The sequence below is a fragment of the Anomaloglossus baeobatrachus genome, chromosome 6, assembly GCF_048569485.1.
Source record: "Anomaloglossus baeobatrachus isolate aAnoBae1 chromosome 6, aAnoBae1.hap1, whole genome shotgun sequence".
Classification (NCBI taxonomy): domain Eukaryota; kingdom Metazoa; phylum Chordata; class Amphibia; order Anura; family Aromobatidae; genus Anomaloglossus; species Anomaloglossus baeobatrachus.
Window position 1 is genome coordinate 524,536,315 of NC_134358.1, and position 15,000 is coordinate 524,551,314.

General features: G+C 46.5%; 1 protein-coding gene across 2 annotated transcripts in view; it reads right to left on the reverse strand.

The window, feature by feature from the left end:
* The window catches only part of WAC (WW domain containing adaptor with coiled-coil), a 171,014-nt gene that overhangs the window by 89,326 nt on the left and 66,688 nt on the right, over positions 1–15,000 (reverse strand). For both annotated transcript variants that reach the window (XM_075315521.1, XM_075315520.1), the window contains exon 6: positions 10,359–10,453. In XM_075315521.1, the coding sequence (XP_075171636.1) occupies positions 10,359–10,453 (95 nt within the window). The remainder of the gene's footprint in view (positions 1–10,358; positions 10,454–15,000) is intronic.

Genomic DNA, 15,000 nt, shown 5'->3' on the forward strand with positions numbered 1-15,000 from the left:
TAGGTATCATAATACGGGGAAGGGGGGGACCCTACACCAATTGATTTATTTTATCCCACAACACTGACCCGCAGACCGCGCCTGTGACAAGTTGCAGGCAGACGCTGTCTGACAGGCTGGGGGGGGCACGACTGACTGCACCCAATCACAGACGCCAGGCCGTTCGGTGGGCGTGGAAAGCAGTGCATATGTGATGAGCCTAATGTGCGGCACTGGAAGGGAATGCTGCCATGACTGACCTTCGGTGAGTACAGTGTGCACTCCTTTCTCCCGATCCCTTCTAGCAACATTTTTAGTCTCCGGATTCTGGTCCCCATAGACTTACACGGAACCAAAATTAAAAAAAAAAAAAACAAAAAAAAACACAGGGACAAGTTAGTCCCAGTTCTCCACGAGTCCGCTCATCTCTAGTCTTTGCTTGGGATTGCACTATCTGTATTGCAATTGGTGAAATCTAAGGAGAGGAACCCCAGCATACATTGACCTGCTTGGCATCAAAAACCTGCACTGCAGTCAATTTAGTTAAAGATCCTCTCTGGAGCTAATTGCAGAAATTTGGAAAACTCTCACACTTTACTGTGGATGTAACAAGCTGCAGATTTATCATCCTCAAGTCAGGATGATAACACCACAATCATAACCCAGGGCCAGTATAGACCTGTCCCGTCTGATCACACAAGTATTTCAGTAAATTCTCATATTCCCCATAACACAATTCTCTGCGCCGTCCCGGTTATTTTTCCAGGAAATATTAAGTGACAATTGGGTGTTGCCTGATCAATAGGGGCGTGTCCCTATACAGTGCAATACTAAGCACTGATAGGCCAATGTGAGAGGACATATGTGACGCACCCAAGGGACTGGCGACACCCTGCTGTCAGTGCGTTCTGCCTGCCTTCAGGTAAATCTGAAGAAGGGCGTGGAGCACAGAACTCAAGTATATAGGAAGATATTATGCGACTTTTGTATGGAAAAATCCCAAAAAATATCCATAAAAGCACAAGAAATACAATCACACGTCTGCACAAAGTTCTGGCATTCAAGGGACTAAAAACTGGGAGGAGCACTGTGAGCGCTAAATAAGCATGATATGTCATTACTGGAAGGATCAGTTACTGATATCTTTATAGACTAAAATAACACCTTTTAGACAAAAATATTGAAGATGTAAAAATCCTCTCTCAGCATCTATAGCCCCCGGGGAATGGTGGTAATACATTTTGGATACGGTCTGCTACTTACAAGTGATGAGTGAGCACTGCCATGCTCGGGTGCTCCATACTCGTAACCGGAAGTTGGACGCAACTCGTGTACTCGAGTATAAGGAAATCACTGGGGGGCTTGAGCATTTTTCCAGAACAGTTCCTGGAACCATGCTAGAGTTCCCCATTGACTTCCATTATGCTCACGTGCTCGAATCGCACCCATCTGAGCATCCAATTGCTCGTTACGAGTACCAAGCACCCGAGCATGGTAGTGCTCACTCATCACCAACAACCCCTAATCAAATGGCTACCCAAAAGTACATTTTACATACCAAACTATCACAAAGTTCAAAATATTTCACCAAAAGGCCAAAATTACTGCGTTCAGAAGTGCTTTGGTTGCTTCTATCAGAATCCCTAAAATTTGGGCTTAAGATATGTGACTCTGACAAATCCATTTAGTCCATGACATCCATCTGAGCTCCTTTGCAACAGCGTGTCTTCAGAAGGGCACAAGAGTGTAATTGACGACTTTCTGTAGCACATCTGAAAAGATTTATAAATTCAGACAGGAGCCAACAAAGCACTCCTGAAGCCAGTGTGCGCCCAGCCCTAGCACTTCCATCTAAATTACCAAGAAACACACAATTTAAAGGGGTTGTCCACTACTTTTACATTGATGGCCTATTCTTAGGATATGTGATCAATGTCTGATTGGCCGGAGTCCGACACCCCAGACCCCCCTGATCAGCTGTTCGCGGCCCTGGCAGAAAGAAATGCTCAGTTCCGGCGCTGTTCCGTTTTCTGATAGAGGACATTGCCAGGTACTACATATCCACTTCCCATTGATTAGAATGGGAGGCGGATATGCAGTACCCGGCTGCCATCAGAAGACAGAGCAGCTCCGGAACTGAGCATTTCTGGCCGCCGCAGGGACGAAGACCAGCTGATCAGTGGGGGCATCGGGTGTCGGTCCTGACCAATCAGACATTGATGACCTATCGTAAGGATAGGCCATCAATGTAAAAGTAGTGGACAACCACTTTTAAAAGGGAACCAAACATCAGGATTTCGGTATATAAGGTGCAGCTAGTGCAGTACTGGCACGGTCAGGCACAGGCTGTACATACCATTACTGGGCAGCTCGGGTGTGTAGGCTGTGAAATCCAAGGTTATGCAGTTTGAAAATTCATCCACTTTTTAATTGACATGTGCACCTCTCCAGATAATATCCGGGCGGGTTATGCACATGATTCCCGCCCTCCCCCCACTGCCGCCGCCTGTTCCTCCCTTTCTCTGGCTGTATGCAAATTTCTCTATTCAGAAACACAGCGTAGGAGTTGGCGCCTGCGCATAGCGCTCATCTCCGGCGCCATGATTTTGAAGCCCGCATTACCCAGTTTTGTGCATCAGAGTGCGACGCATGCGCCCTCGCTTCTTCAGATCTTGTTATGACAGTGGGAGCGCACGGGGTCACAACAGGACTGGAGAACAGCTGATCTTACCGATTAGCTGCAGCTACGATATAGTCTGCTGCAGCTAATCGGGGTAAGATCAGCTGTTCTCCAAACCTGTTGTGACAGCACACACTCCAGAGTTCATAACGAGATCTGAAGAAGCGAGGGCGCATGCGCCGCCCTTTCAGGCACAAAACTGGGTAATGTGGGCTTCAAAAACATGGCACCGGAGATGAGCGCTATGCGCAGGCGCCAACTTCTACGCTGTGTTTCTCAATAGAGAGATTTGCATACAGCCAGAGAGAGGGAGGAACAGGTGACGGGGGGGGGGGGAGGGAATCATGTGCATAACCCGCCCGGATATTATCTTGAGAGGTGCACACGTCAATTAAAAAGTGGATGAATTTTCAAACTGCATAACCTTGGATTTCACAGCCTAAACACCCGAGCTGCCCACTAATGGTATGTACACAATGTGCCTGATAGTGCCAGTACTGCACTGGCTGCACCTTATATACTGAAATCCTGATGTTTGTTTCCCTTTAAGGAACATAATACAGAAAAACAGTAGAACATGAGCCTTTAGAAAATCCAAGTTTATAGAAGGAAAAAGGATAATCAGCAACCTCCTAAAATATAACGACCGTAAATACCAAGTAGGGGAGTGAGTGCTGGCCACAATTCGATTAAAGGGAACCCGTCAGTTCAGCTATTAACCTGCAGATATGTTATATGTAGCTGCTCAGCCACAGTTTGGAAACTGCCACTCAGAAGAAAATTAACTTTATTTCTCCAGATAGCCACCGGCTTTCAGTCACTCAGGCGTGTCCTGAGTAATTACAGTCAGTGTCCATAGCACTGCACAGCCAGCTGTCAGTCCATGCCGAGGCGCTGGTGACTGCAATTGCCCCAGCTACACCTGTATGACAAAGCCAGTGGTTCCAAGGAGAAATAAAGTTCATTTTCTCCCTGAAGCTGAACTTTCAGTACTGAGGCTGGGCATCTACATAATGCTATTAACCAGCAGATTAACCCCATATCTGCAGGTTAAAGGGAACCTGTCATCAGAAATTTCGCCCAAAAGCTAAAAGCTTCCCCCTCTGCAGCTCCTGGGCTGCATTCTAGGAAGGTCCCCGTTATTATTGTGCCCCATGTGAGACCAAAATAAAGCCTTTATAAAGTTCTACCTTTTTGTATGCAGCTTCTGTAAATGTGTCACGGGGGCGGGCTCTCTGCCGTCCGTTATTCTGCCTCCTGGTCCTGTATGCCGCCCCCATCGCTCCTTTCCATATCTGATGCACCGCCCACTGCTCCAGCCATCCCCGCGCATGCCCAGTGCCAGTCTCACAGGACTGAGCAGTGTGACCGCTGGTGACGTGTGCGCAGGCAAGTGATGATGGGCGGGGCTGTGACTGTTATCAGCAAGTACCCGCCCATAATCTCGTGAGCGCGCAAACCTCACCAGCGGTCACACTGTGCTCAGTGTAGATGCTAGACTGTATGGGCTGCTTCCAGGGATGACGTCCCTTTGTCATGTGATAGTATTTTGAACACGCCCCTATCACATGACAAAGGGACGTCATCCCTGAAAGCAGCCCATACAGTCTAGCATCTACACTGAGCTCAGTGTGAATGCTGGAGAGGTTTGCGCGCTCACGAGATTATGGGCGGGTACTTGCTGATAACAGTCACAGTCCCGCCCATAATCACTTGCCTGCGCACACGTCACCAGCGGTCACACTGCTCAGTCCTGTGAGACTGGCACTGGGCATGCGCGGGGATGGCTGGAGCAGTGGGCGGTGCATCAGCTATGGAAAGGAGCGATGGGGGCGGCATACAGGACCAGGAGGCAGAATAACGGACGGCAGAGAGCCCGCCCCCGTGACGGATTTACAGAAGCTGCATACAAAAGGTAGAACTTTATAAAGTCTTTATTTTGGTCTCACATGGGGCACAATAATAACAGGGATCTTCCTAGAATGCAGCCCAGGAGCTGCAGAGGGGGAATCTTTTAGCTTTTGGGCGAAATTTCTGATGACAGGTTCCCTTTAATAGAGCTATCGGACCTGACAAGAAGTTGGTGAAAGGGAACCTATTTTCCACTTCAGACAAAAATGTTTCTGCTTGAACAGCGCAGTTATTTGTAACCCAAATCAGAAATGGATCCAGGGTGGAGAAATAAAAGCCCTTTCTTCTAAAAACTACGGAAAATCGTGACTAATGGAGGGGGATACTAGAGAATTGCCGAGTCTTTTCTGTTCCGGCATTTTACACAAAGTGGTCAATTCTTAATAAATCACTCCTAAATATCTTACAACTACGGACAACTAAACCAACAGCCATGGAATATAGCACGGCTGGTGTCTTAAAGGGGTTGTCCAGTACTAGGACAATTCTCTCTCATTCCACGTTTGCCTCCATTAAAATAAAACAGCTGATACGCCTCTCCTGTGCCGCTGAACACCCAATCACCGCCGGCTTTTCTCTCACCACCTGCGGACGTATGTGTAAGGCTGGGGCCACACGGGGACTAATGCGATCCTTGCATGACACTTGGCTCACGCGGGCAGCACAGCAGGAGCAGAGTGTCATACGAGCATCAGTGACTGAGGTCAGATCATGCGATTGGACAACAGTTGCGAGGGGCGGCCAGCAGCACTGAGGAGGGGGCAGGCCGGATTCATCTCCCTCGTTACCAGCTATTGCCATTTTCACCCTGCACTCGCGGGTGCACCGGTGTACTGCGAGTGTAGTGCAATCTTTCTCTCAACCATAGACTTGAATGGGTGCGAGAGTCTCGCATTGCACCCGCAGCATGCTGCGACTGTTTTCTTGGTCCGATTAGGACTGAGAAAACAATCGCTCATGGGTGCTGGCACATAGGTTAATATTGGTCCGAGTGGAAAGTGATGTTTTATCGCACTCCACTCGCTCTGATTTTCATGCCGTGTGGCTTAAGGCTTAGTCACACTAAACAACTTACCAGTGATCCCAACAACGATACAACCTGATAGGGATCGCTGGTAAGTTGCTAGGAGGTCGCTGGTGAGCTGTCACACTAAGTGACGCTCCAGCGATCCCACCAGCAACCTGACCTGGCAAGGATTGCTGGAGCGTCGCTACACGGGTTGCTGGTGAGCTGTCACACGGGTTGCTGGTGAGCTGTCACACAGGCAGATCTCACCAGCAACCAGTGACCAGCCCCCAGCGCCGCGTGAAAGCTATGCTGCGCTTGGTAACTAAGGCAAATATCGGGTAACCAACCCGATATTTACCTTGGTTACCAGCGCACACCGCTTAGCGCTGGCTCCCTGCACACCTAGCCACAGTACACATCGGGTTAATTACCCGATGTGTACTCTGCTACGTGTGCAGGGAGCCAGCTTCTGCGGACGCTGGTAACCACGGTAAACATCGGGTAACCAAGAAGCCCTTACCTTGGTTACCCGATATTTACCTTCGTTACCAGCGTCCGCCGCTCTCACGCTGCCAGTGCCGGCTCCCTGTTCCCTGCACGCCTAGCCACAGTACACATCGGGTTAATTACCCGATGTGTACTCCAGCTACGTGTGCAGGGAGGAGGGAGCCGCCACTGGCAGCCTGAGAGCGGCGGACGCTGGTAACCAAGGTAAATGTCAGGTAACCAAGGTAAGGGCTTCTTGGTTGCCCGATGTTTACCGTGGTTACCAGCGTCCGCAGAAGCCGGCTCCCTGCTCACTGCACATTTAGTTGTTGCTCTGTCGCTGTCACACACAGCGATGTGCGCTTCACAGCGAGAGAGCAACAACTAAAAAATGGGCCAGGACATTCAGCAACAACCAGCGACCTCACAGCAGGGGCCAGGTTGTTGCTGGATGTCACACACAGCAACATCGCTAGCAACATCGCTGCTACGTCACAAAAGTTGTTCCTTAGCAGTGATATTGCTTAGTGTGACGTGGCCTTTAGGCCTAAATGTCAGGAAGTGAGCGCAGGAACAGCTCTAACTTCCTGTTGATTACTCATATGTCATAAGCCCGGGGAATGTGAGAGCCGGCATTGAAGGAGAGTATCAGCTGTTTTAATTTTAATGGGAGCAAACAATGGGGAATGAGAAGGGGTTATCCTAAGCCGTTTAACACAAGAAGTCCCAGAGAGGGGTCGTTTAACATTTCTACCATTGGAACCCTATGGAGCTCGAAATTCCTGGGACTTCTAGTGTTACAACATTTAAATATATACCCTAATCCCTTTATCCCAACGTAAAAAGAGGTAGCTTGGCCAATAATAAAAACCCTATATACACATTTCCTTTAAAGTGGAGGGCAACGTGTCTGCGTAACCTGAGCTTATAATGATGCACTGCTAGTGACTAATGATGGTGAAGGTTATCACTTTATGATCCAGTCGTGAAAAAAAAAAAAAAAAAACAATCCTGCTAGATTTCTGTATCCAGAAATACATGATCATTAGCTGCAATTCGGGTATCGTGACTCCGTCGTCACATTTCCATAAGTCTAAGAACAATAAAAAAGGGATATTTCCATCTTGGCATATTGATGGGATCTATCAATACACCGTGTTGGTAAACATTCCTTAGGACCCTTTTCGTTAGTGAGACTGAAGGGACACAAACCATAGTGCAGACTTAACTGCATCAGAGAAGGCTCCCAGCACACTGCGGGGAACAGCAACACACCAATAAATGGGGTCCATATGGCTGCACCCCCTTCACGGTGAGCAGATGGAAGCAGCACTGTGCACAAACAGCGATGGCTCCAAAACCTGTACTACAATCCCACCATTACTGGCATCCAGGGCTCGGAGCAGTAGTGACTCATTCAAAGAAAAACGTTTACATTGAGATTGATTTTAAATAACCAATTCAAATACAAAAATCAATAAGTGCTGTTAAACAATCGGCCTGGTTTCCAAGCGACATTATAGGGAACCTGTCAGGTGCAATATGCACCAGGACCACGAGCAGTTCTGGGTGTATATTGCTAATCCCTGTCTAACCGTCCCTGTATACACTAGCATAGATAAAAGATCTTTAAAAAAAAGTAATTCCAAAGATCTTTTATCGTATGCTAATGAGTGAGGGGACTAGTCCTCTGGACGTTAGTTCCCCTGGCTAGTCGGCTCCATTAACATGTTAGTACGTCCCTGCGGCATGCTATCAGGCTAATCAACCTCTCTGCCGCCATCGCGTCAGACGCTGGAGTTCGGCTCAGTGCGCATGATCCTGGACTTTCGGTCAAGCGCACTACTTCAGTTTGAAGCCAGGATGCGTACACCCGGCTTCATAGTGCGCATGACCGAAACTCCGGGGTCATGCACACTGAGCCGAAATCCAGTGTCGGGCGGCGATGGCAGCGGAGAGGTGAGGGAGATCATCCTGTGACGCTGCACATTCATTAGCATGTTAGTATGCCCCTGTGATCGTGCTAACTTGCTAATGGAGCAGACTAGCCAGGGGAACTAATGCCCAGGGGACTAGTCCTCTCACTCATTAGCATACGATAAAAGATCTTTAGAAATACTTTTTCTAAATATCTCTTTATCTATGCTAGTGTATACAGGGATGGTTTGGCAGGGATTAGCAATATACACCCAGAACTGCTCATGGTTCTGAGTGCATATTACAACTGACAGGTTCCATTTTATGGTTTTTTTTAAAGGTTTATTTTTTTGCAAACTAAAAAGTAGAAATATTTTACAAATAAAACAGTATTGCATAAACCTGGCCACAAGCTTAAAACTGCCAAAGTGAACCTGCAACAACTACAAACAGTATATCCAAGAGACGCAGACCCGCTGCATAGCACCACGCCTCCCTAACATTACACATGGAACCAACACTTGGATTGGAGACTAGCTCCCATTAACCACAAGAGTCTTGAGTATTTTTATAGCTATAATTAACAAATTGTATAAAGGGTTAAAACAAAAAAACCTGCGGATATGACAGCAGGGGAACCACAAGTAATTTTTAAGCCCTGCAAGATATTAAGAAACTGCTGTTTGTGCAATTTAAAAAAAATGTATATTCTTTACAATAACCCCCAGAAATGTATATCTCTCTCAGTAAATGCACAATTCTCTACATTACAGGAAATCAAGGAAAATAAAGAGAAAACAGGCAAATGTGCAAGAATGGAAACCATAACACGGGGTTGTCTAATTTAAACTTAATTTGTAAATGTTAAAGGGAACCTGTCAGCAGATTTGGGACCTATAAGCTGCAGCCACCACCACCAGTGGGCTCTTATATATACAGCATGTTAGAATGCTGTATAAGCGCCCAGGCCGGTGTGTAGAACATAATCACTTTATAATACTCACCTAAACAGTCGGTTCGGTGCAGAATGGTCAGATGGGTGTCTCAGGGTTCGGCGCCTCCTCTTTCGGCCATCTTTGTCCTCCTTCCTCTGAAGCCTGGGTGCATGACGCGTCCCATGTCATGCACACTACAATATGCTCAGGGCAGATGAAAGCGCGCCTGCACAGGACCTCAATGCCGGCGTGTGTGCATGACATAGGACGCGTCATACACCCAGTCTTCAGAAGGAGGACAAAGATGGCCAAAAGAGGAGGCGCCTGCACCCGGAGAACGGAGACGCCCATCTGACCATTCTGCACCGCAGCGACCGTTTAGGTGATTATTATAAAGTCATTTTTATGTTCTCAGCAGCAGCCTGGTCTCTTATATACAGTATTCTAGAATGCAGTATATAGAGCCCACTGGTGATGGCCACAGCTTAAAGTCACCAAATCTAGTGACAGGTTCCCTTTAAACAGCATCACTCCGCCGTCCCTCACTGCTCTGTGTTTAAGGCTCAACTCACAAAATTTAATATCATTTTTTTTTATCTCTATAGCAGCAACATATTCTGCAGCATTTCACCATTCACGAAATGACTGCGAAGCCAATACCTGGCTGTAGCATTCCACCATACTGCCAGGGATTAGCTGCAGCGGTCCACATGTTTACAGTGTCGGAATAGAAGCAGCAAGGGATCGGTGAAGAGGCTTCCCTTCATAAAGGAGTTGTCAGTTCTAAAATGACAAGTCTGCAGACAGTGACAACGAGTGACTCTAGACTTGTCATTTTAGACCTCACAGCCTATTTTAAAGGGGTTCTCCACTATATGAACAACCCCTTTTCAATCCATAGGTTCCCCTTTCTAAAATAATACCACTCCGGCACAGTCTGTCAAGGGTTCAGGGCAACCGTCCAATATCACATGATCACTGCGGCCAATCACTTCGCCCTCCACGCAGTCAGACGCATCCTATACATTCGGAGGCAGTGAGGGAGCAGCACCACTCACTTCTTCCAGATGTAAGCGATTTGTCGGCAGGCATGGACAGCAAAGTGATTGGTCGCAGGGATCAGGTGATATTGGACTGGTACGCGATCCCTGGAGAGATTGTGCCAACAACGCTTGTACGGCGCTGGAGGTGGGTAGCATAAGTGTTATTTTAGAAAGGGGAAACCTAGAAATTGAGAAGGGGTTGTCCAAGTAGTGGAGAATCCCTTTAAAAGCGGTTGTCAGGTCTAAATTGCCAAGATCTGCAGCGTGACGCAGAGTGACTGCAGACTTGTCATTTCAGAACTGACAACCACTAACTTCTGAGCCTTCAGTGAATACAATAACACATCGGACAACCCCTCTGAGCAAAACCCATCCTGCGTCACTGTGGGTGCACTGACCTGTGGCTGCGGCTTGCATGGCTTCTCTTCTATAGTCTCTGTCTTTGGGGAAACTATTAATTGCCACTTTGGTTGAATCCTTTTGGCGTTGTTCTCTACAGAGTACAAAGAAAGGAAAATTAAAAGGCAATGCTTTGTCCAAAAAAACATGCTATATATCAGTTATGAAATAAAAAAAAAAATTAAGAATATTGATTTCTTAAAAGGAATTTGTCAATTGTGGGTATATAATCTGACAACAGCATGATGTAGGAACTGAGCGTGCTTCCAAAGATCTGGCACTTACTAGGTTGCTTGCTGTAATTTCAATAAAAATATGTTTAATCAGCAGGAGATCATCAATAGAGTTGACTCATTGTCAACTGCTCTGTGTAACCCCTGCCCCCACCACTGATTAGCAGCTTTATGTCAATGCATAGTGTACACAGAAAGCTGCCAATCAGTGGTGTGGCCGGGGTTAGGGGTACTTCTCACATAGCGAGATCGCTGCTGAGCCACGTTTTTTGTGACGCACCAGTGACCTCATTAGCGATCTGGCTGTGTGTGACACTGAGCAGGTATCTGGCCCTTGCTGTGAGATCGCTGCTCGTTACACACAGTGCTGGTTTATTTTTTGAACGTTGCTCTCCCGCTGTGAAGCACACATCGTTGTGTTTGACAACAAGAGAGCAACAATCTGAATGTGCAGGAAGCAGGCGTCTGGCAGCCTGCGGTAAGCTGTAACCAAAGTAAATATCAGGTAACCAAGCGAAGCCCTTTGCTTGGTTACCCGATATTTACCTTGGTTACTAGCGTCCGCCGCTCTCAGGCTGTCAGTGCCAGCTCCCTGCACAAGTAGCCAGAGTACACATTGGGTAAATAAGCAAAGTGGTTTGCTTATTAACCCGATGTATACTCTGGCTAGGAGTGCAGGGAGCCAGCGCTAAGCGGTGTGCGCTGGTAACCAAGGTAAATATCGGGTAACCAAGTGCTTGGTTACCCGATATTTACCTTAGTTACCAAGCGCAGCATCGCTTCCACGCGTCACTGCTGGCTGGGGGCTGGTCACTGGTGAGATCTGCCTGATTGACAGCTCACCAGCGACCATGTAGCGACGCACCAGTGATCCTGACCAGGTCAGATCGCTGTTGGGATCGCTGGAGCGTCGCAAAAGTGTGACGGTACCTTTACACAGTACTTGGCTCAAATCTTTAGCAGAGATAACAGAGATTGCATCAAAACATCACCCGAATCAAGGTCTCAGCCCCTATAGCATGCTCTCTGATTAGCAAAAACCCCGCTGACTGATTCCTTTTAACTATTACAATTCAATAAATTCTATGTTTCCAGTTTTTATACTGGCCAGTGCACACAGAATAAAAAGGACACTTGCTGATCACCCAGCAGCTCACTTTCCAGCTATGCTGTGCAGACAGTCAAAAGAGATAACGCCTTATCATTCGAAAGTACAGTTTTATTTAGGTCTCCAGTTATAAAGCATTTTCTGTTTGCCCCTTTCACACTGCGTTTTGTCCTCCGTTAAGCCCTCAACGGGACTACTGAAGGCCAAACCCCCCCACCATTTTGCGAAGGGCCTAACCTTTAACACAGTCACGTTTGCAACAGCCATAAAGCAGAAACCCGCCCTGCACATACAGGCGTGTGGGCATGAGTTGAGATCTGATCATATTCAATGGAGTTCATAGTATGTGAAGTCACAAGATCAATCTATATAAGGGCAGCATAGAGGAGGAAACCCTAATGAATTATTCACTGGCAGCCCCCCTTTATTAATATACACACAGCAAGTATAGGAGCAATACAGTGTAATGTACTGAAAGGAAACCAGTCACAGCACAATGCATGAACAAGGACTCAAAATGGATATAGAAAATCAGAGATCAAGAGTCATAGGGTGCAAAAAAACAAAAAAAAAAAAAACAACTATTATGTGCAGCCAGCGAAAAAGATAAAAACACAAAAAGAATGTGGTACATACAACAGGACAGGATTTCTAGCAGCAAATTATGTCATAGTAGTTATTCAAAATATGGCCCGTCTGCATACATAAGGGTGAGGTATTGGGCAATCACAACAATATTAAGAAAGTGCAAGTGCATACAATAAATAGTTATAAATAAGCCCACATAACCCCTAACCCTATTTTATCCAGATTTTCAGGTCAAAAACATGATTATAAAAAAAGGCTACAATGCAGTTAAGTGGCCAGTGCAAAGTCCTGAGTAAGTAACAGAAAAAGCTCCCCCATAGCCCACCAACGTACGTTTCGCCTCTTTGGGATCAAGTGCCCAAATCCGGCTTCCTCAGGGAGGGAGAAGGCAGCAAGAAAGTCAGTTCTCCAAGAAAAATGTGGCATGCATAAAGAGCAAAAGTCAGAGCTCATTTTTGTACTGTATGAATCACTGAATGGCTACTGGGGAAAAAAAGGAGTTAACGACAGGATGGCTTAAAGGGAACCTGTCACCATGAAAATGCCATTCCATCTGAGGGCACCATATCATAGAAATGACCAGATTGATAGTTTAGTTAAAAAAAAAAAAAAAAAAAAAAAAAGATTCAATATAAACTGGGATTCAATCATTAAACCTCTGCTCCTTCTGGGAGTCTGGGTCCAGTGGGCGGTCCCCATCAGTGATTGACAGCTGTGTCTGCACTCTTATACCAAGGAAGCTGTCGATTGATAAGACGACCCACTGGACCAAAAATCCAAGAAAGCGCAGAGGATTAACAGATTAAAACACAAGGTATACCAAATCTTCTCACAAACCTATATATCAATTTACTCGGCAGCTCTGCTCCATAACATTGTGCCTGCAGAGTGGACAGCATATTCAAGGCAACAGGTTCCCTTTAAAAGGAACTTGTCAGGCGATCATGTTAACTAAATTGCAGGCTACATGAATTGCAGCTCTGTATATATTTCTCTTCAATGCACGTTTCAAGAAAAATATACTTTAAAGGCAATCTGTCAGCAAGTTTTTGCGATGTAAGCTGAATCCAGCATGCTGCAAGGGTTAAAACAGAATTTCAGGGATGTCTACCTGATCAAGGTCCAATCTGTTTAAATGCTATATTTGTTTAAGCAGCAGGACCCTCATCTAGCTGGACTAGATGTCACATGCAATCTGGCACACCCCCTCCTCTGACACCTCAATGTACAATCTCTATAGAGCGGCCTGGTGTGGGCGGGGCCAGCGCTCTCAGCTCTGCTACATAACAATCTAAACATTCTGATTGTGTCAGGACAGCTCCAGCCAACAATCTCACTGATACATTGGTGGATTCAGTGTCTAGTTCCCTACATCATGCTGCTCTCAAATTAGGTAGTAAAAACCTGCTGACAGATTCCCCATAAATTCCTAGCAGGGGACAGTAGCCGGAGACTAGCCGCAGCGTCCCGTACAGTTGTCAACCTATATACCCCTAATCGACCCTTCGAGACCTTGACTTTAGGACTCTTGACTATTGGACTGATTAGGGGTAATTCTACATTGCTTGACTTAGGCTAGTTTCACACTTGCGTTGGACGGCTTCCGTAGCATTGCGTTGTGTGACGGATGCAACGGATGCGTTGCATATAGTGGCACAATGCAATGCTACGGATCGTACAAAATAACGGAAAGCGTTATTTATTTATTTTTTTTCTTCTTTACAGTACGGCAGCCGACTATTGTGAACGATCAGCTGATCGCTATTAATAGCCGGCGGCCGAGCACTCTCACATGCCAGCAGCCGAGCGCTCAGCTGAGCGCTATAACATGCCGGCGGCCGGGCGATCAGCCGCGTGCCCCGACATGCCGGCGGCCGGGCGCTCAGCTGAGTGCCCTAACATGCCGGCGGCCGAGCGCTCAGCTGAGTGCCCTGACATGCCGGTGGCCGAGCGCTCAGCTGAACGTTTGGCCACCGAGAAATAAAATAAAGTTTGTGATTAAAAAAAAAAAAGAAGAGCATGCGCAGTGAAAAATAAAGGTTTCCGCTGCTCAAAAATACGTTACATGCAGCGTTCCATCCGCCCGGCACAGCGTCAAAATAACGATGCTGCGTCATCCAACGGATGCAACGCTGACACTTGCGTTACAGTGCGTCGTCCATACAAGTCTATGGAGAATAGCGCAGTGCGTTAACGGACTGCGCTATTCTCCATAGTGACGGACTGCGCTGAACGCAAGTGTGAAAGTAGCCTTACATTGAATATCATTAAGGTCCCCCTCATGGACTGTTGACGAGTATCTTTTTGATCATTTAGATTGATATAATCAGGACCCCTTCTATAGGGGAACAGAGCTATCATTATATGGTTTCTGAATTTATCGGTAAATTTATTTATTGGAGGGGGGTACAAGGTTATATTGTGTTTGCACTAATTCTATTGGGTTGGAATAAATTGTGGAAGTGTTTTGTATTTTATCGCTTCTGTTATTAAAATCTTATTTCTACATAACTAAGGAGTTGTAGTCTCTGAATCGGTTATAAACCTCCTTATATCAGCTGGTTTGTGAGACTCTCCCTTCCAATTACAAAGGGAGCGTATCACAGAAAAATATACCTGTCTGCAATATACAGGCCAGAGCCAAATGCTAATTTGTAAACATAAGTCACAGTGATCACTATAAATCGGACATCATGATTATCACATGACTAA